The sequence below is a fragment of the Sabethes cyaneus genome, chromosome 3 (genome assembly GCF_943734655.1).
Source record: "Sabethes cyaneus chromosome 3, idSabCyanKW18_F2, whole genome shotgun sequence".
Lineage (NCBI taxonomy): Eukaryota > Metazoa > Arthropoda > Insecta > Diptera > Culicidae > Sabethes > Sabethes cyaneus.
In genome coordinates, this window is record NC_071355.1 from 104,932,789 (window position 1) to 104,955,848 (window position 23,060).

The window sequence follows — 23,060 nt, forward strand, 5'->3', positions numbered from 1 at the left end:
ATCGTTGTGAGAAGCAGATTACTCTGCCTCTGTATGCACAAGATGAACAAAATGAAGCCTGGGCAAACCCATCTTTGTTAGCTCAGATGATGCATCAGCTTTTTAGCAATATGTTAGCAATAAGGAAACTGCAACTTTTCCGATGGACTGGATGCAGGGCATATTGGTCAAAGTCCCTAAGAAACTATCTGAATGCGGTAACTGGCGTGGCATCACGTTGCTTTTCATTACTCTCAAAGTACTCTGTAAGGTAATCCTCAACCGGATCCGAGAGAAAATCGACGCCGCTCTCCGGCAATAGCAAACTAGATTCCCTGCCAATCGAAATAATACGACTTTCCGTATTATGTTGGAGCAAGTCATCGAAATTCTGACCTGTTTTCTTCTGGTACTTGTTGATTTCGAGAAAGCATTCGACCGAAACATGAAAACACCTGGGGCGTACTAAGGCGTAGATGAGTTCCTCATAAAGCAGTCTATCTCATTGTTTTAGTGCAAATTACTGCACGATGGCCTCCTGTCGGTCCCTATATGTGCTACTGCAGGAGTGACATAAGGCTACATATATACTGTCACCGCAACTGCTCCTCGTTGTGATGGACGAGATTTTAATTGGAACCATTGATAGTGAACCAGACCGAAGATTACCCTGGGGTCTTTTCACTTTCCGCCCAGTTAGCTTCGAGGTACGATGCTGGTTTAACAAGCCAGTCGTCGTATGTTCGTATCTCGGCTAGGCGGTGCTTGCTAGATAGAGTCAGTAGGATTGTTACACTGGCCCGCTGCGAAATCTGTTGATAAAGAAGAATAATGTCTAAAGACGGTTTAAGCCCAAGACTTTGCTATTGCTTTGCTTTTGACTTTGGCCGACGACATTCTCTTGCTCTGCTGACGACAATATGATGTGCAGAGCAACCTTGATAACAACTCCAAGATAGTAGGTCTCATATTCAACGTCGCGTCGATCAAGTCAGTGAGATTAAACATTATTAATCCATCCAATTTCAAAGTTAGATCAGGATGGCCAGGGATTTGGGACTATAGAATTTGGGAATTGGGGCTCGACACACAAATCAGATTACCGTACCGATCCTAATACGAATTTTCAATTGAAACGTGAAATTCGTTCGATTGCATGCTAGACGTGGTCCGTGTCGGTGGAGGCAACTGCAGGTCTTCGTTCTGCATCATTCAGGATTCGTGGTCTCACACTTGGATTTCCAATTAGGAACCTTATCGTCAATATCGCCACATAGAAACAGAGATTCGGAAGCGTAAGTGGAGAAGGATCTGATATATTTTGAAAAGAGGGGCGAACTCAACAGGAGAGCAGAGGAAGCAGATCCAGAAGCTACTGACGGCGTGGTCTTGCTAACTGTATTCAGATTATTATTGGAACCTCACCTGGCGACATGTGGCAGATGGCAGAAAACCATGGCAGATAACCGTCCACCAACCAGACTTGATACCTTTGTTCTGCCGAACCACAAACCAACGGACATGAACACATCAGTAATTAAGTCATCAGCAACAAGATAAAAACGGGGAATATTACAATAATTCAAAATATTGGACGCAGTGGATCAGCTCCGCAACAGAAGAAGAAAGCTCTATTTATTACTAATCGTCTCCTCCCAGTTGGTCTCGTGGTACGATACTGATCAAATAAGCCAGTCGTCGTATGATCGAACCTATCAATTTTGCTACACACTAACAGTTGACCACAAAGCATATCAAACACAACATTAGGAGGCCAAGTCACTGACGAACTGACATGACACTGGCATTTCACTAATCACACATAAGATCTCACAAGCAAACGATCACTTGCTTGTAGCCAGGTGGGCACAGTTGGTGTACTTTGCACGTTTGCTTTTTGCTACCCGTTTTTTGATTTCAAACATCTCTCGTAAAAAAATCTACAGATCAAAGCTGACTACTTTAAGGTAAAAATATAAAGTGCTTAACTTATACAAATTGTTATTCAGTAAAAATTGTTATACGTGCGGAAAGAAGTATTAAATTTTTTTAATAACCAAGAGGCCAACTGAAAGGAGACGGTTAGCAAAAAATGGAGCTCTCTTCTTCTGTTGCTGAACTGAACCACTGCGTCCAGTATTTTTAAATATTGTAATATTCCCCGTTTTTATCTTGTTGCTGATGACTTAATTTCTGATGTGTTCATCCGTTGGCTTGTTGTTCAGCAGAACAAAGGGATCAAGTCCAGCGACGTTCCTTGAAACCAACTGGAAGGCTGTACCCTCCACACACCACTATTACGAAAAAGCTGATACAGAGAGTGCCATACGCTCACAGTTACAGACGGTTTTCAGTTCGTCTTTGCAGGTGGAGAAAATTCCTGGTACGAAGATTTCGTTTGAGGTCTAAAGATTCATGTGTTTCAGAATTGTAGGGGTGTCGACATGTCTCCCAGATTCTAACTAACCGTATTGCTTGTTTACTTGCTGACGAGTGATTTTCCTCTTGTAGCCCTTCTCTTTTAGTTATTCCTGCATAAGGGTTGTTGGTGTCATACCTTGTTGGGGTGCATGAAAAGCTCCGAGGTAGCAAAGATATATATTTATGGATAGAAGTAAGTGTAAACTTAATTATCTGAACAATTCTAGGCAAAATTAACGCAAAATTGTAATTGTGTGGTAAATACATATTGTACAGGGATGTTGAATCTAAACATACTGTCGATAATTGTAAGCGGTAGGCACCATACAATTGTCCTAGCGCTATCGAAACATCAGTATTCAGTCTAGATTTGAACCCTTTTGAACATCTTTTTAGGTAATTTCATTTCTATAATGAAAAATCATTCGATTTCATATTAAAATGACTTAAACCGAGCTCTAGTAAAAAAAGGTCAGCAATTCACAGAGGGATATTTGAAAAATTGTTAATTTTATCCCAAACAGATTAAAACAGGTCATCAAGAATGTAAATGGTCCTACAAGGTAGTAGTTGAACGAGAAAGGACATTTGTTTCAACTAATAGTTAACTATCCGAATACTTTTTTGACTGCATTTTTAGCCAATTCAAACTATATGTACTCTATCTTCAAAACGGAAAGCTTTTCCCCGAATTTTTGTTGTGCATCTAAATATGCCTTAGTTAAACATTGTTTTAAAAAATATGTGGTTCCATTCTTTGCAAAAATACTGCGCAAAATTACTAAATGAAAAATTTATGCGCTGCTGTCCGAATACTTTTTTGGTTGACTGTATATAATCACGGCGAGTATTGCTGTCTCCTTTATTATCCGCGTTCTGGCTAAGCAATGGGGCGAGTTGTTTTCTACTTTACTGTGCGGAAAAATTCCAAATTTGTATATTAAACTATCCATGCTTTCATAGTTACGTATCTGCTAAAATAAATCATCGAAGGTAGAGCTCCTCAGAAACTTGCAAAACTCGAGATTGTGACAAAGGTCATCCGAGATTCACGATTTATGTACAACACAGTTTAATTTGTGTCAATACGAAGTTTGTCGGGTCAGCTAGTATATAAATAAATAATCATTCGACCGTACCATACAATTGCAAACTAAATTTTTTCTTGGGATTGAGCGGCGGGTTTTATATAGAAACGCGCTCGCCATATGGTCTCAGGAGTCAGGATGGGTGCCCTGTCGGCTCTGGGCTCTGTAGACCTATCACAGAATAGGTCATATATACATACACGATTGATCTAGTACACCGTTGAGAAATGGAAGTTGAAATTTATTGCAATTGATAACCACTGATGATCTGTGTTTTGTGTGGATCATTTGAGTTTGTTGTTTGTTTTGGCAATTTTATGACGGGTCACTTTTGTGCTATCACATAACAGAAGTGAAAATTCGTACAAAGCGGGATCAAAAATAGTAACAGTCTCTTTCGATTTTGTGTTAAGCGGACATACCTACCTTTTCAATTTTTAAAAATCGAATTTTTTTATTGGTTACTAGCTGATCCGACATCCGACAAACTTCGTATTGCCACAAATTAAACTGTGTTGTACATAAATCGTAAATCTCGGATGACCAATGTCACAATCTCGAGTTTTGCAAGTTTCTGAGGAGTTCATGGGTGGTTTAATATACGAATTTTCTTCACAGTAAAGCAGAAAACAACTCCCCCCATTGCTTAGCCTGATAAAATAAAGCGGATAGCATTTAAATCTTCGCCATCATTACAAACCATTTCGCCGAATACTATTTTGCGGAACAACAATTCTCGGTTGACCATAACGCGGAATATAGAGTTTCCCAGAATACTATTTAGCGAAAAACCTTATGCGGGATATACCATTTCACGGAAAATCTTTTCGTAGAAAGTACCATTTCGCATAGGTGACGCAACTGAAGGAAAGCAACATTCGCGGCCTGTGGCCGTCTTGCCCTGAACCATCTTATGTTACTATTGACAGTTTTTGGTGGTCTTGTTATTGACTAATGTTTTATGAAAGAGTCTATAATTCGATTTCGATTAGTTTTTGAGTTACGCTAAATTTCTGTTTTATTTGTATGAGAGTCCTTATCCCCCTACCACAGGGGTGAGGGGTCTTAAACCATCATAAAAAAATTCCTGCCTCCAAAACCCCTCACATGCCAAATTTGGTTCCATTTGCTAGATTAGTTCTCTAGTTATGAGAATATTTGTATTTCATTTGTATAGGAGCCCCCCCCCCCACTATTGAAGGGGGGAGGGGTTATAATTCCCCTCCTAAAGAGGTTCTAATTCACCATAGAAAAAATGTTTGCCTCCAAAAACTCACATGCCAAATTTGGTTCCATTTCCTTGATTAGTTCTCGAGCTATGAGGAAATTAGTATTTCATTTGTATGCAAGCCCCCTCCCCCTCTTAAAGGGGAGAGGGGTCATAATTCCCCTTCTAAAGAGGGGAGGGGTCTCAATTCACCATAGAAAAAAATCTTGTTTCCAAAAACACCCACATGCCAAATTTTGTTCCATTTGCTTGATTAGTTCTCAAGTTATGCAGAAATTTGTGTTTCCTTTGTATGGGAGCTCCCCTCTTAGTGGGGGGAGGGGTCTCTAACCATCATAATGTTAATGTTTCGAAATCTTATATACAGTCAGTCCACAATCATGGATCACACACAATTGTGGGTCATTTTAGCTTTTTCTGCCGATTAATGCGTGAATATTATACCAATTGATTGATAAAACTGTTAATTATAAGTAGCACTAACAATTTGATCAATCATTAGGTGATATTTAAATGGAAATTAGCAGCTTAAGCTAAAATGACCCACAATTGTGTGACCCATGATTGTGGACTGACTGTATATAAGATTTCGAAACATTAACATTTTGAGCATATGTGTTTGAAGCCTTTTGGATGAATTCCAAAAATTGACAAAGTTACAACTATTTGAACCACGCATGCCTAGAACGATTAAACAACGAATAAAAACTTCAACGCCGTTTTTCTCGAAATCAGATTTTGAAAGTCGGTACCATAAATATCTCAAGAATGACTCAAGTAATTCAGTTGATTCTTTTTTTGTTTTAAAGCTTATAAAATTATCTAGTGTTTGACCCATCTTTGTTTGAATATTGCATTTTTTGTTTTTTTTAGAAAAACTTCAATCAATCAATTCTTTCGACGTCAATTTTTTCGACTAAAAAACTTTTATGTTTGAATGTCCGCCATTTTGTTATGCATTTGAATTTAAAAAAAGGATGAGTCAAACACGAGATATTTTAATATACTTTTATGACGTTTCGGAATTTTTCATTTCCGATATGCCCTTGAGGTACCGCATTTGGTGTTTTCTTTGCATGATCACCTTTAAGAAGCCGTAGGGGAGGGGAGAGGAGGATTCCATATGAAATTAAAATTGTGAATATTAGTCTAAAGTGCAATGTTTAGAATGCAAAAAAAATCCAAACTTACCTGAGATTCGTAGGGAAGAAAAGCAATATTAATTTCTTTTAATGTCTTTATCTTTCTTGAAACCACAGATTTACAAATATCGTTGAACAGCTCTTCTGGACAAACTAAAATAAGAAATAATTTTTTTTTAATTTTGAATCAAGTGGATCCCAAAAAAATAATATATAACATGGTCTAACCATAAGCATCCGAGCCCCAATAAAAAAAGAGAAATTATTTTTATTTAAAACCTCAAGTTTTCAACCAAATTTCGACGTTTCCACGAAAACTTTAAAGAAAAATCGAAAAACATCATTCTATCCAAGGTTACAGATCGGTGAATATATTCATGAACTAGTTGAACCTGAATCTTACGCTCCGGGAAATATAAATGTCTGTTCAGAATTCAGAAAACTGCGGATACATTCCATTGGCCAGTGTGTGCGAAGATGCTTAATCTTTGTATTAGTTCTTTGAGTTCTTATATTGCATAATATAGCTCAAAGATATTGTACATAAAAGAGTCATAGCCGGAAACTGAAACAAATTTTTTATGGTTGTATTGGATTTTATTTAACTGCAGTTAGTCGAGTCGAGCAGTTGAGTCGAGTAGTTCAGTCAAACAGTTGAATCGAGTATTCTAGTCGAGCATTTGAGTCGAGCAGTCGAATCGAATGATTTAGTCAAGCAGTCAGGTCAAGCGATTAAGTCGAACAGTTGAGTCGAGCAGTTCATTCGAGCAGTTGAGTCGAGTAGTCCAGTCGAGCAGTTGAATCGACCAGTTTAGTCGAGCAGTTCAGTTAAGCAGTCCAGTCGAGCAATCAAATCGGGCAGTCCAATCGACCAGTCCAGTCGAACAGTGTAGTCAACCAGGTGAACAATCGAGCAGTCCAGCAGTCAACCAGTGGCGTGACTGAGAATACAATCCATTGCTACGAAAGTATGACGTCCTGTCAGGAACCTGTTTTTAGTTACCGATAAGTCTCTTATGACGTCCTGTCAGAAACCTGGTTTTCGGTAGTTCGGTACAGACATAAGCTTCTAATATAAATAGGTATGAACGATATCAGTTATGCCAGGAACATTGCCCACAATAATGTTCATTGCATGCAATCTATGAAGCTAGTAAACAAGCACTGAACGAATGGAAGTCTTTCGATAGGTTACTTGCATATATTCATTCGATGAATCTTACTTTACTTTTAGCTTAATCATTCGTCCGTTTTTCGATGCAAGTGTTACTGGATGAATTGGATGATGAATCACCGGCGAGGATGCGTTATGAAGAGCATGCATATTATTCTCCGCGAGCCATTCATGAAGAATAACAAAATATGCGCGTTGCGTGCCAGGTTGCTCGGTAACGCGAATGGCAGGTTGACTAGATTTAGATTCATACAGTGATTTGGAATTTTCCGTGCATTTCCAGTTTTGAAAGCAGCTATTTTTGGCATTAAAGTTGCTTAACCTTTACGTCCCCGACATCAAAAATGAAGGTACTTTCAGTTACACTTTTGGCTCTATCTCATTTGATTTTCAATCGATTTTTATGCAACTAGTCTTAAAAGAACCACATTGGATTGGCCTTTAATGAAAAAATATGCTGGTAAATTCTGGTTTCATTTTCCCGGAGATATTCCAGATCGCGGTGGGATTTTTTTTGACGTCATAAGTAGCAGATGAAATAATACTGGAAATCTACTTAACTGACTGCGCAAAAGTTATCCATTTTATTTGTAGTCACTAATACTGACTTTTACGCTACCCTGTAGAGCGCTGACTTATGCCCCACACTTTGGAACATCCGTTGTCGGTTCTACCGAAACTCAAAAGTGGCCATTAGGAATTCTCTTCAGAAATATGGCAAATGGGGTATCAAATGACAGGATTTTTCAACACGAGCTCTTTAGAGGACATTTGGATGTATTTTGAGCCGATCTGGACATTCCGGCACATCCGGCATCAGTTCTACCGGAACTCAAAAGTGGCCATTTGGAATTCTCTCCGGAAATATGGCAAATGGGGTATCAAATGACAGGACTTTTCAACACGAGCTCTTTAGGGGACATTTGGATGTATTTTGAGCCGATCTGAGTATTCCGGAACATCCGGCATCGGTTCTACCGGAACGCAAAAATAGTCATTTGGAATTCTCTTTGAAAATATGGCACATGAGGTGCCAAATGACAGGATTTTTCAACACGAGCTCTATAGAGGACATTTCGATGTATTTTGAGCCGATCTGGACATTCCGGTACATCCGGTATCGGTTCTGCCGGAACTCGAAAGTGGCCATTTAGAATTCTCTCCGGAAATATGGCAAATGGGGTATCAAATGACAGGATTTTTCAAGGAGAGCTCTTTAGTGGACATTTGAATGTATTTTGAGCCGATCTGGACATTCCGGTACATCCGGCATCGGTTCTGCCAGAAACCAAAAGTGGCTAATTGGAATTCTCTTCGAAGATATGGCAAATGGGGTGTCAATAGACAGAATTTTTCTACGCGAGCTCTTTAGTGGACATTTCGATGTATTTCGAGCCGATCTGGGCATTCCGGAACATCCCGCGTCGGTTCTACCGGAACTCAAAAATGGTCATTTGGAGTTCTCTTTGAAAATATGGCAAGTGGGGTATCAAATGATAGGATTTTTCAAGGAGAGCTCTTTAGTGGACATTTGGCTGTATTTTGAGCCGAACTTGGCATTCCGAAACATCCGGAATTAGTTCTACCGGAAGTCAAAAGTGGTCATTTGGAATTCTCTTCGAAAATATGGCAAATGGAGTATCAAATCACTGAAAAGGAAAACTAAGTCTTTTTTGAACCTCCTGCTTGCCAATGGCCGCCCCCAAACTTTTCCCTATTGCCATCCCTGCCAGTTTTACATCTGCTACCGGTCCGGAAATTCGCGTAATGCCGTAGAAATAAACGTTTGAAACCCTTTCTTTTTCAAACCAAACAATTTTGTAATGTGAAAATGTCTAGATCGGTTCAGAATACATCCGAATGTCCACTAAAGAGCTCGTGTTGAAAAATCCTGTCATTTGATACCCCATTTGCCATATTTCCGAAGAGAATTCCAAATGACCACTTTTGACTTCCGGTAGAACCAATTCCGGATGTTTCGGAATGCCAAGTTCGGCTCAAAATACAGCCAAATGTCCACTAAAGAGCTCTCCTTGAAAAATCCTGTCATTTGATGCCCCATTTGCCATATTTCCGGAGAGATTTGTAAATGGCCACTTTTGAGTTCCGGCAGAACCGATACCGGATGTACCGGAATGTCCAGATCGGCTAAAAATACATCGAAATGCCCTCTATTAAGCTCGTGTTGAAAAATTCTGTCATTTGGCACCCCATTTGCCATATTTTCAAAGAGAATTCCAAATGATTATTTTTGCGTTCCCGTAGAACCGATGCCGGATGTTCCGGAATACTCAGATCGGCTCAAAATACATCCAAATGTCCCCTAAAGAGCCCGTGTTGAAAAATCCTGTCATTTGATACCCCATTTGCCATATTTCTGGAGAGCATTCCAAATGGCCACTTTTGAGTTCCGGTAGAACCGACAACGGATGTTCTGAAGTGTGGGGCATAAGTCAGCGCTCTACAGGGTAGCGTAAAAGTCAGTATTAGTGACTACAAATAAAATGGATAACTTTTGCGCAGTCAGTTAAGTAGATTTCCAGTATTATTTCATCTGCTACTTATGACGTCAAAAAAAATCCCACCGCGATCTGGAATATCTCCGGGAAAATGAAACCAGAATTTACCAGCATATTTTTTTATTAAAGGCCAATCCAATGTGGTTCTTTTAAGACTAGTTGCATAAAAATCGATTGAAAATCAGTTGAGATAGAGCCAAAAGTGTAACTGAAAGTACCTTCATTTTTGATGTCGGGGACGTAAAGGTTAAGGCGGAACCGAAAGTGGCTAACGTTATTGTGTTAGTGCGACAAACACTGTACTGTACATCTCATGTGTTCGTTAAAAACCTAAACGTTTATTTGAATATTGCATTAGTATTGGTAATATATGTCAAATAGCGGAGCTTGCAAACATAAACAGCTGATCCGCAGCCAACCGCAACGACTACGAACATCTCGAAATATGGTTTGTTTTCTTTATTAAGGGTCAAGGCATTCCGGTTCAATCAAAATTAACAGCAGCAACTGAATAATGCGTAGGATCACTAGGATGTTTAATTAATCCGCTTGCATCGGATTGCGTTTTTGATTCCTGCGCTTGCGTTTTGTTTGTTTACTTCACTCTAAGCTCATCGATGCGGCGAAAGTTGATAGCTCTTTAAAAGCTCATTGATGTGACGAAAGTTTGATACTGTGTTACTGCTTTTTCGAAAATCGCTAGTTCAACGAAATATGTGCGCAGCCAAATATCTATGAACTAATTCTAAATTATACATTGGTCGCTTTTATGAACACGTAATGATCGAGATGATCAGTTAAATTTATTTTCCATTAGCAATTATGTTTTGCTGAGCATTTATTGATACATAGCAGATCGATAAATTGAATTACAAGTTTTAGGAAATTATAACAGCGCTGGAAGCACTGATTACGTGGCGAAAGCGTGCTCTGCTAATACAGATGCATTTTTATGGCGCAAAACAATACATGCTTCGAATGGTAGCCATTTACCCAACCATCTTTAAGCCACTTTCGGTTTCCCCTTAATGGACTACTGTGTTACTTGACTCACTGCGAATATGTCGATATCATTGATCACATCAAGCAGACCAACTTTGTCTTTTTTGTTAATCACAACTTAAAAATATCATTGCAAAAAAACGAGCGCTACTGTTTTACCTGACTCACTGCGAATATACGTGTTATTGAAATAAAACGTAACCATACCGTTTTATTCGTTTATAACGCATATGCAGCTAATATCGATAACAAACGTTTATTTTTATAAGTTGTGCTTTTGTTACTTGTAAAAAGTTGCATAAATAACAATTCAGTTTCACAATACAATTACTGCGTACTACTGGCACTTGAAATATAACGTTTAAGTACGTTATTTTTAGTGATCAAAATTAACGATATTTTCGATACAATCCCGCGAATACAACGCATATTCACAGCGAGTCAGGTAACACAGCAGTAGTATGCTGGTTCGCACCTACGGGGTTTATAACATGATACATGAAACAAGTATGTACATGTTCCCTTTAAAAATTTAAAAGTTACGTAACTCATATTAAAAGTTACACGACGTATGTTAAAATTTACATGGCGCATGTTAAAAGTTACATGATGCATTTTTTTCTGACGAGTAGGGAAATCTGCTATCAGACACCTGAGAAGACAACTCAGGAAGTGGGGTTTGGTATCCCGACCCCGCTACTGGGGCGTGAGGATCCAGTCCCACTAAAACCCTACTCGAGTATCCAACCTCGATCCCCCCTGGCACCGCCTTATCGGTATTACTTCAGGGAGGGGCTATTGTGCTTAACGCACACTCTTAGATAACTACTGGACTATGGTGTTTAGGCTGTTTATTCGCCGTTGATCGGCTTTCCAGCGGTTTTGTAGCTTAAGTACGATCTGGGTAGCAGCCGCATTGACCGCTCCCCAGACGTCCGAGCTAGAACACATCCTTTGGACTTACATGATGCATGTTAAAAGTAATATGACGCATGTTAATATTATGCTACCGTTCTTGCTTTCGAAATTAATGCATGAATTCCTCACTACAAAATTAATTTCTACGCGATGAACTCAAATTAATCATTACGAGTAGAGCGTGTTGTATTCTTTTTCGATTGATATGCTATGGCCAATTTTATTTTAGGAGTTAAAATTTTCATGTTAAAATTGAAAATCATTAATTAGAAAATGATGTATTTTAGCGTTTATTTTCGAGCAATGTCGCTCCAGTACCACGATTCGCAATATTCATCGCAAATGGTTCACTGCGAATAATAGTGAACGAATACCTACGTGGAACATAAAGCGAAGAATCGCAAATGAACGACAAAGTTTATTACGAGTATGCATCGAAGATTACTGGTGAATCGCATATAAGCCGAACTTGTATGCGTGGATTCGTTAAAGTTCGAGAGTTGAGTTGATGAATTCGTGGGTTTCCCAATGCATGCTCGCAAAGCTTCATTCAAGACGCAAACCACTACATTCATTTGGTCGAGTACTGCTGTTATTGAAAGCTTGATGAATACTCGAATCGATGAATTTCTGCAACATTGATTCAACATACATGCAATTATCTAAATATCAGTTTGCATATCAATCAGCAAATCAGCTAACCGCTAACGTTTTCGCTAGCGAGTAGCGCTTTAGCTAAGTTTTAAATGTGCTAGCGCTTCTGTTAAATATAAGTTCTACTAAATAAACTACCAGCCACTAATTTTTGCAATGAATTTTTGGAAATAGTACAACTAGCCATGAATGAACTATAGTTACTCGCGTCGCGAGCAGCAGCGACCAATTTTATCCATTTGCAAGAGATCACACACTTATTTTTGTTATTATTTTCAAAAATTAGCGGCTAGTAGTTTATTTAGATGCATTTTAACTTATTGGAAGCTAATGAAAGCGCTAACACATTTAAAACCTAGCGAACGCACTACTCGCTGGCTAAAAGTTAGCGGTTAGCTGATTAGCGGTGCCCACCTCTGCAATCTGGTAGTTCAACAGTAACAGCACTACATACGCTTGTAGGTAAAATTGAGAAAACTCTTTCAGTAAAGGAAATTGCACTTTGTTCTTTCTTGGATATTGAAGGAGCTTTCGACAATACTTCCTATTCATCTATGAAAGATGCTATGAAACGAAGACAATATAATACGCACATAATCGACTGGATTCATGCCATGCAGGCAAAAAGAGAAATCACTTCTGAGCTTGGAGGGTCGTCTATGGCATTAAAGGCAATGAAGGGATGTCCACAAGGAGGAGTTCTTTCACCACTTTTGTGGTCTTTAGTTGTAGATGATCTACTTAGAAGTCTAGAAGCTGAAGGTTTCGAAGTTGTCGATTTTGCAGATGACCTTGTCATCATGGTGAGAGGAAAATTCGATAACATAGTTTCGGAAAGAATGCAACAGGCTCTAAGGCTTATCCAATCTTGGTGTAAGAAGGAGGGCTTAAGCATTAACCCGTCAAAAATCGTAATTGTCCCTTTCACTAAAAGGAGAAAACTCAACTTAAAGCTTCTCAAGTTTGAGGGAAAACAAATAAAATTTGGTGAACAGGTAAAATTCTTAGGTTTTGTTCTGGACGCAAAGCTAAACTGGAATGCACGTCTCGACGTAGCAATAAACAAGGCAGGCAGTGCATTGCGGCTATGTTCAAAAACTATCGGAAGGAAATGGGGCTTAAATCCAAAAATGACAATGTGGATCTACACATCTATTATACGACCGAAAGTTACGTATGCTTCGTTAGTCTGGTGGCCAAAAACAAAGGAGGCTACTGCTGAATCAAAGCTTGAAAAACTTCAACGACTTGCGTGCATTTGCAATAACCGGAGCAATGCGCAGTACTCCATCGAAAGCATTAGATGCAATTCTCAACGATCAACGATAGTTTTCACTGATGGCTCAAAAATTGGTTCCAAAACTGGTGCTGGAATCTATGGCCCTGGAATAAAGCAGCAATGCAGTCAAGCAGCAATGAAGGCACTAAGTGCTTGTAAATATATTTCTAATTGCAAATTGCTCAATAAAAATGGAACTTAGACGCTGGGAAGAACAGAAAGTGACAGCCAATTGGATGGCAGTCAGAGGATGTAACCAGTTCAAAAGATTTATAACTCCAAATGCAAAAACCACAACAAAGCTCATAGAGCTCAATAAGAGAGCCCTTTGAACATACACTGGCCTAGTAACTGGGCACTGTTCGAGTAGATATCATTTTAAAAACATTGGTCGGGTTAGTAGTGATATCTGTCGCTTTTGTAATCCTGAAAGTGAAACTTCGGAACATCTGTTATGCAGGTTTTTTTTTTGTTAGATTATAGTCACTTTAACAGCTTATGTCATCCGTGACTTCTGCGGGGTTGGGATTTGAACCTGGGTCCTCGGCGTGAGAGGCGTGAATGCTAACCACTACACCGGGACTGACCCCTGTTATGCAGTTGTGGTGCGTTATATACGAGTAGATTAAAATTTTTTGACAAGAGTTGTTTATCTCCTGGTGAAGTTTGGTTTGTTAATGCCGGGAAGGTTATTGGTTTCATAAACCATTTCATACCTAACTGCGAACGTATAGTGGCAAATGGCCAATCACTTGTATAATGGTGTTTGGTTTGCCTGACACGTAGAGCAAATAGGGATATACTACAAAAGTTCAATTCAATCGACAAAGTGGGTTTTAAAAAAAATCAATTTTTAGAAACATTTCTGATCGATTGATGCAAATATCTCTAAAATCCATTGAAAAATGACTGAGTTAGAAGCGTGCAAATCATAACCACTTTTCGTGATTGTATGACATTTGTCCGAAAACCACTTGCCAGAATTTTTTTTGCCAGAATGAGCCAGTTCCCAGAAAACCATTTCTCAGAATGAATCATTTCCCAGAAAACTATTCCCCAGAATGAACCATTTCCCAGAAAGCCATTCCCAAGAATGGACCATTTCCCAGAAAGTTATCTTCTGTCTCCCAGGAAACTTCACCAGAATGGACCATACCCCAAAATACATGTATTTGCATGAGCTTACCAGAAATTTGGAACAATGAAGCGTTTTATTGGTTTTTGATTCTTTTTTTTTCTCAGAAGGGCATTGGGTTAAAAGACCACTGTGACAGCCTTAATGATCGTCTCTTATGGCAGGCCCCGATTGCTGTACACAGTTTACGTACCGCTCATACCCATTGATGGATCCTGTGTCCCAAATCGGTACTACATGGTTTATAAAGCCAATGACCGTTTTGGGATTTAGGCTCCATACCTGATATGGAATAAGAAAGAAGCTTCCGAAGAAGAGTACATTGTTTCCAGAAGTTCCTTTAGTTTTACCGTAAACATGTGGAAACAAGCCGTGTGACTCAAATGTCAAAAATGGCGTTCAAATATTACGAACACGTCCGCCATTATGGCTCGTAAAAAACTGGATACATGGATCAAGTGTATGATAAATACTTGAAACAATAAAAATATCTAGTTTTCGAATAATTTCCTATTAACAGTTTCGCTAAAATCAGCTTATAGTAATTTGGATTTAACTATTACTGTTCAAAAACTGCGACAGCAAGTTCGGCCTACTTATTGAGTATATGCTGTCCTTACTCGCTTTCGCTCGTTCGGACTCAACTAAGGGATAGCCCCTACTAGTCAATAAACCTAGGAAAATGCTTGCACCTAAATTGAGGTGATCTCTGCAGGGGGGGGGGTGGTGGCTGGCGACGGCGGGTAGCCGGCGAGCACTCGCGGCCTCCGGCCGTCTCGCCCTGAATCATCTGAAAACACTTGCTACTAAGACGGTAAATAAGTCACACCTTATAACTTATTTGCATTTAAGGGAAAGAAAACAGGATTTGTAGTGCAAGTAATATATTTTTTTGTGTATGGCCACGTAAAATCCAATGTCCCGCTAACCAATGCAAATAAATACCATAATAAACCATATACCATAAGCAGTAGATCTTGAGAAATGCTTTTTTCTTTTCTTCGTTATCCCATATTCTGCTAAAACGCAAAAGATTAACTTTGAATTGTTTTTATGACGGTCAATGTTAACCTTAAGAATATATTCTTATTAATGTATGATATTGTTCGCGAAAAGTTTTCAGGAAAAATATAATTTCGGGAAAGAAAATATCGGGAAAACAGGACAAAGAGATGAAACAGTCTATTTTTTTTGTCAATAGTAAAGTTTATTATATTTTAATTTTTACAGATCAAATTGTAGTTCTAATCTTAAAGCACCTACATCTACCGTATTACTTGCTTTATCAATAAAATTTATATAATTTACCATTTTCTTCAGCACTTCTACTTTATTTCTACAGTTGATTCCTCTCAACACTGGCTTCATGATATCACGAAATTGGAGGCGTCTGTGTCCTAGATGAAACGGTGCGATCGTATCCTGCAGCAGTTCCCATGCGGCTGTTACACGGATACATTCTTTAAATTTGGGCTCGAGTGTTTCGATTGACGTTTCACCATCCGCTCTTCTGCTAAGAAACATTAATCGTCGGTGCTCTATTTTTCCGTTCACTATCAGGTATAATATAGTTTTTTGTTGTGACGATAGTCCTCGCGTGCGTAGGATGTTTTTCCAGATTTGACGCCAGTTGTACCTTGGATTTTCTCGTTGCACCTTTGGTTCTTCCGTACCCTCCACGTAGTGCTGGTAAATGGAGATTGCTGTTGTGTTTTGTTGTAGATGCGGGGGAAGAAGCGGTAGTTGCTGCTTGATCATACGAAGGCATGGGCAATTGGCCGGATTCAGGTTGTTTTGTGTAAAGCACGCTTTATAGAAAGGGATTGAGTCTAGCTCAGTGATATGCCTATTGATGAGCAGCGCTTTGCACTTGAGCGCTGGCAGTTGCAATCCGAGCCCGCCTTGTTCTTTATTTCGTGCTAGCTGTTGTATCGGAACGCGGGCTGGAATTCCCCGCCAGAGAAATGTTCCCATTGCTGAGGTTATTCTAGCCGTGTGTGCATTTGTCGGGGCTATATTTGATGCTAAGTACCACAACTTGGATGTAGCGAAAGTATTGAGGAATGTGACCCTTTGTAACAGCATTAGAGATCGAAAAGACTGCATATATAGTACTTGTGTGAGCTTTCCTACCGCTTTATCCCAGTTTAGTTGCATAGTTTGCCGCAATGAATTGGCAAATATCACTCTCAAGATTTTCACTGTTTCTGTCGTTTGCAACCAGTCCACATTCAACGGGTTACCATTAGTGAACCCTACGCCAATGGATTGTGTTTTCGCTAGATTTAGCTTCGCTCCCGAGACACCAGAGAACCGGGAGAACAGTTCGTTGATTCTGTTTATGTTTTCGACGCTAGTAGTTATCACACTTATATCGTCGGCATATGCGACAACCAAATCTGACTCACACACGCGTTCGATTTGGTTCAGTAGAGACAGTAGATACAGTGCAAAGGTAATGGAACTGAGTGGATTACCTTGTGCTATTGATCGTTGCAGTGGGAACGGGTTAGTTAAGTGTCCATTAACGAGTAAACGAGAGGATGACTAGTGAGCAAATCGAGCCATCAGCTGTACGAGCCTCGGGTTGAACCCGAGCGAGCACATGGTCCTGAAAAGGAAGTGTCTATTCACCTGATCAAAAGCGTGGTCCAAATCGAAAGAGATCAGCTTAGCTCTCTGTTTACTTTCGTTCAGCTGTGCAATTTTGTCCTTCAGTGCGAGAGTAGCCTCAAAGATGTTGTGCTCGGAGTTGGCGCATTTTTGCGTATTGCCGAGAACATTGTGTGTTTGTATGATCCCTTCTAATCTTGTTTTTAGGATGCGACAGAGAAGTTTATAGTCGAAGTTGAGTAACGAGATCGGTCTGTAGGAGTTGGCAGTATTTCCTGCTCCCTTCTTTTTGACCAAGACAATCACACCGTCCACGAACTCTGACGAAAAGTTAGATGCTATAGCCTCGTTCAGTATGAGGTTTAGCTCTCGGTGTATTACATTGAACATGTACAAGAAGAACTCTCTTGGAAGGCCGTCGGATCCGGGAGAGTTTTTCTTTGCACTTGTTTCAATCGCTATACTCACAGCGGTTTCGGTTGTGGTTATTTCGCTCATACAAGCTGTGTTAGCTAAATCGTTTTCAGGTATCACTCTTCGGCATACAAACTCGTCGTTTTCATCGGTCGCGGAATCCTGCTCTTCCGCATAGAGCTGCATATAGTATTCCAGCATGTGCTGCTCAATCTGTTCCGATCGGTCGAGGATTTCCCCTCTGTTGTTTTCTATCTGTGCGATCGTTGTTCGTTTCCTTCTCCTTTCTCCTAGTTGGAAAATGGAGAGTGGTTCTCCGGCAATGTATGTTTCGTTTATCCGTACAAATGCGCACGTGAATTGCCGTTGGTGCATGAGCATCTCCGCCTTCAGTCGATTGATGGTCGTTAGCATTGTAGGATCTACATAGTATCGGTCATACGCTACACGTAGTTGGTCGTACAATCTTTGTTGGTTGCGTTGAGAGTCGTCGTGCGCTAGTTTCGATTTCCATCGAAAAAAAGACCTGATTTTGGGTTTAACGTATCCTATCCACCAGTCCATCCAAGATGGAAAGTGGCGCCGATGTCGTGTCCAGCATCGCCATTTCCACCTAAACTCTTCGCGAATCTCGGCGGTTAACAGATGGGGCTGAAGAGTCCAGAATCCTCGACCAGGTTCTCTGCCGAGGTGTGGCAGACATATACGTACAGTGACGGCTTTGTGGTTCGTGAACGAACAGACGTGTGTGTTTATGTCTCTTAACTGCTCGCAAAGTCCGCGGCTAACGTACATGCGATCCAGTCTGGACATCGAGTTGTGTGTAATATACGTGTAACCTGCTATATTTGGATGGAGTTTCACCCATACATCGCTAAGCTGGAGCTGCTGGACGGCTGCCTGTAGAGCTCGACTGGGATTTTGACCCGTCGCATCGTTTTGGCGCAGAACGCAGTTGAAATCACCTGCCATAATCAAATTTTCTGTGTGTTGTCGAAGGTAGTATGCAATCGTCGTGTTGAAAAAGGCTTCACGCTCGGCGCGCATTGCTGTGCCAGACGGCGCGTAAATGTTACACAGTGTTGCGTTTGTTACGCGTAGTGTTAGTAGGCGACTGTCCAGGCTTTTCTCGATGTGGGAGTACTGGATGTGCTCTCGTAATGCGATGGCCTCGTCGTGTATGATCGACGTTGCAGATTACGTTATAGCCGGGTAAGTAGAGCTGCTCGTTTTCTACCTCCTGCAGAAACACGATGTCAAATTGGAGTATTCTGATAAAGTTTCTGAGAGCATTTAGTTTAGTTGTGTTGGTTATGTTGTTGATGTTGATAGTGGCGATATTGTAACTAGTGAACTCTATTACAACACATCCTCACTCATCGAATCGTCGTCGCAGTCGTGTCTCGGTTTCTTACCCGGTGGTCGTCTGCGTGAAGTTCTGCTACTTATAGAATCCGTAGATTGGTCGGTTTCATCTCCGTCTTTTCCTTGATCGCTTAGTGTGATGTTTGGGATGGACTTTTCTGCTTGGCTGCGGGGCTGCGGGGGACGTTTGAAGCTTGTCGAAGGACCAGCAGGTGACTCGGGTACTGGTGTCTTTGGGGCTGCTACGGATTTGTTTACGTTTGGATTCTTCATTGTCGTTTGTTGTTGCGGCTCCATTGTAGTAGTTGCGTTCGGTTTGGTGGTATTTTGACGGGTCGGAAGAGGCCGTAACTGCTTAGGTATAGCCACTTGCTTGACGACTTTTGCGTAGGATTGTTCGGAGTCGAGCTTCTGTACGAGAAGTTTTTTGTTCTGGACACATGAGATACCGCTGTGAACCGATTCGTTGCAGTGTCTGCATTAGGGCTGTCGGTATTGGGTGCTTTTAGTGAAAACCGGTATTTCGGTATAGGCGTAGAAAATACCGGTAATACCGGTAAAATACCGGTATTGGCAAATTATTCGAAATCAATAGAAATGTCGATGTTTTTCAGTAAATCTTTTTATTTTGAAACTTTAGCTTCATTATTATTGCTTAGCAAAGAAGAATTTAAGCAGATATAATACTCTTAGCGATTTAATTCCCTTACTAGAACGAATTTTATTGCCAGCACTTCCTACAATTGAAAAAACTTCCGCTTTCATCGAGGTCTGGCGAACAGCTTTAAGCACATCAGGAATTTTCTTTACATTTCTTCAAATTTGTAGTAGGGAAACCCGCCTTTAATTATTTACAAAATATCTTGTATTGTAGCTGCCAGCATAATTAGTGCCCCGATCTCCTATAGCCTCTCAATAACTTTTTCTCTATCCTTAAACCGGAACTCCTGCATAACGTCATCCTCTTCATCATTGTTCACAAATACCTTCTCTTCTCTGTTATCAATCCCACTATTCGAGATAGTGATAGTGAAGATAGTGGGATGCAGATTTCATTTCCTTGTTTAATCAATGTATCACTCTAAAGACTTGAAAAACATTCCAAATTCTTTCCTGGCATATCCTTTGATGGCAAGAATGCTCAAAAAGCGCAAAGATTCCCGTATTCTGATCAGAGCCCGGCATCGTCGAAACAAATAAATAAAGCTAACTTTCCCTTACCTTCGCTTCATACATGAAGCGACTAGTTTCATTTGTTGAACAGAACGTTTCAAGATTTCTGCTGAAGCTACTGACTGTGTCAAATGACGACGATTGACAGTCAGGCACGATTTGTCGATGTTGAGTAGATTAATCATAATATCCGTTAAATTGCAAGAAATTTTACTCAAAATCAATTCAGTTGCATTCAAAGTCTAGGCTGACCTTTTTCTGAATATTTGATAGAGAAATAAATACAAATGAAACTTTTGAACCGGTCGTCATGATGAAGTGAAAATGGTTTCAATGACGCTGATTGAAGCCAGTTTTGAAACGAAGCGGCGCTGCTTCTGTTGAAACTGGAGCTTCATTACTTCATTGTTGAATAACAATTTACTATTGTAAGCGACGTTTCTGGGTCTTGATTTCCTGATCTTGTTTCCTAAATTCGTTATTTGTGAGCTTCGAATAATTTGGTGGCTTTTAAATATTAAGTTGTTCAAAAATAAATTGAAACGCGACGTCTGACTCATACAATGAAACATTTTTACAGCAAAGTTACTCTACTGTGCCTTAAACGGGTTCCAGAGCTATAATTATTTGACTCACAATTTCACTCTCTTCATTGTTAATAGTCGAAAAATCTCGTCAGCATTAACATCAGGTTGTTTTTCTAAGAGTTTTATAGTCTTTTATCAAATTTAGTTCTTATTCGAATAAGGAGTTGGAAAAAACAAGCAGATTAGAAAATACCGTAAATACCGGTTTTTTTGCCTTTCCAAAACCGGTATTTCGGTATCCAAAAATTGGACGGTATTACCGGTTTCGGTACTACCGGTACTACCGGTTAGACAGCTCTAGTCTGCATGTTTGCTGTTGACCGTAGTACGTCAGTGCCGTGATCTCGCCGTCGATGGTGACAAAAGATGGAATATTTTCCTTTATCATCATCTTTACCTCACGCACACCAGTTGGTATTCCCCCGAAGGTGAATTTTTCGTCCCAAATCAGATCGCGGATTGAGAGTACTTCTCCATACTTGCGCAGAAAGTTGATTATTTTTTCGCTCGTCACGTCTTTGGACAAATCATGCAGTCTAACGTCCACTGCACCGTCCTCCAACGTTATACGTAATTTGTATATCTTTCCTTCGATTTCTGTTTCGTGCCGATTGTCGTGCTCTTGCACAATTTTTTGCGCAATAGCCAGTTCACTGACCTTTATGAAAGCGCAATGTAAGCTTCTGCTTGGTTGTATTCGTACGACTTGTTCTTTCTCTAGCTTCAATTCCGTGTTTACGAATTCGTGTAATTCTTCGAATGACGGTTTTCGCGGAATATGCGCATAGTCGATGCGGAACGTGTTTTCGCGTCGTCGTAACATGATTTTACGCGCGACGACTCAAGTATTAGCAATAACAGGGGCTGGCGATGCCCAAAGCCTATTACTCGTTAACGTTTCGAATAGCCCGTGCACGACTTCCAAGACAGCAAAAGCAAAAAGCGTGTGTCCGACTCGGAGGTTGAGCGCTAACTCGGGAGAGTTGTAACGCGTAACGCTGCTATATAGACAGTAGGATCGTTACACTAACTCCGTAATTATCCTGTACCCTAATTACCGATTGCGGAATCTGTCGATAAAGAACGGTCAAGTCTTATGAAGTTTATAATCCAAGGCTATGCTTTGTACTACGCGTAAAGGTTTTTTAGGAAAATAGTATACTCTGGAAAATGGAAAATCGTTTTCGGGGAAAAGTCGTACGACGCAGATTGATATATTCCGCAAGATGGTTTTTACCAAAATGCGAAAAATGGTTCCATTTATTAAATTTTTTGGAGAATAATCTATTCTGGGAAATGGTTTTCGGGCGAATGGTACATTCTGGGGAATGGTTTTCGGGCAAATGGCATTCTGGCAAAAAAATCTGGGGAATGGTTTTCGGGTAAATGTCATACAACCCTTTTCGTTACATGCTCATTTCTCGTACTTCTAAAGCGCACACCAATATAGAAAACAAAAACGTAGTTTTACGTTGAAAACATGATCTAGTCATAATTGGGGCTGCATATTACAATTCTAAAATTTTTCAATCTTGGATAAAATATATTACACCTGGTAAGAATGGTCGGTCCGCCTCAAGCGAACCTTTCACCTGCTACAGTCTAGGAATTGGCCAAGAGCAGAAACTGACTCTTTTCATCTCCCCCTTCATCATCCCACTCGTAGTAGGCCCCATTCACCAAGCCCAGGGGTGCATAAATTATGCAAAATCCACTTTAACGCAATAATACAGAGGGCTTATGATTTATAAAACCTAAATACAGTTCACTTCAGTTCAATATACTGTTTTCAAAAGCGCCTAGCGCCTAGTTTTCAAAAGCGTACTCAAAATACACATTGAAAAACATTTTTTGGTAAATATTTCACCAAAAAATGTTTTTCAATGTGTATTTTGAGTACCGTCATCCGGGGGGAGATTGTGCCAAAAAACATATATATTTGATCTTTAGCTCAGTATACACACAATTTACGAACTAAGTTGATTTCAAACTTGTCAATATATACTAAATTGTTCAATTAACAACTACCATAGAGATGGTTTAGTTACAATGAAACCAAATTTTACTGGAGGTGCATGAACTTTGGCACAATCTCACCCCTTCTACGGGGTGACATTGTGCCAAAAACATAAAGTTAAGCTAAAAACTTAAACAGTGAACATTAGTATGTTTATAAACAATAGACATAAATATCAGTATAAACTAGTTCATATGGGTCCGTCCATGAAATAAGTGGACTATTAGGGGCAGGGGGTCGGCCAAAAACAACGCATCATACAAAAAGCATGAACGAAAATAACCCGGGGAGGTCTGAAATTACTAAATATGAGTTCGCAGTCAATGGACGGCCTTTATATAGCCAATAGCGT

At 39.9% G+C, this 23,060-nt stretch overlaps 1 protein-coding gene across 2 annotated transcripts in view; it reads right to left on the reverse strand.

Annotated features, from left to right (window-relative positions):
- The window catches only part of LOC128743215 (protein ROP), a 94,020-nt gene that overhangs the window by 43,772 nt on the left and 27,188 nt on the right, over window positions 1-23,060 (reverse strand). For both annotated transcript variants that reach the window (XM_053839745.1, XM_053839746.1), the window contains exon 4: window positions 5,908-6,011. In XM_053839745.1, the coding sequence (XP_053695720.1) occupies window positions 5,908-6,011 (104 nt within the window). The remainder of the gene's footprint in view (window positions 1-5,907; window positions 6,012-23,060) is intronic.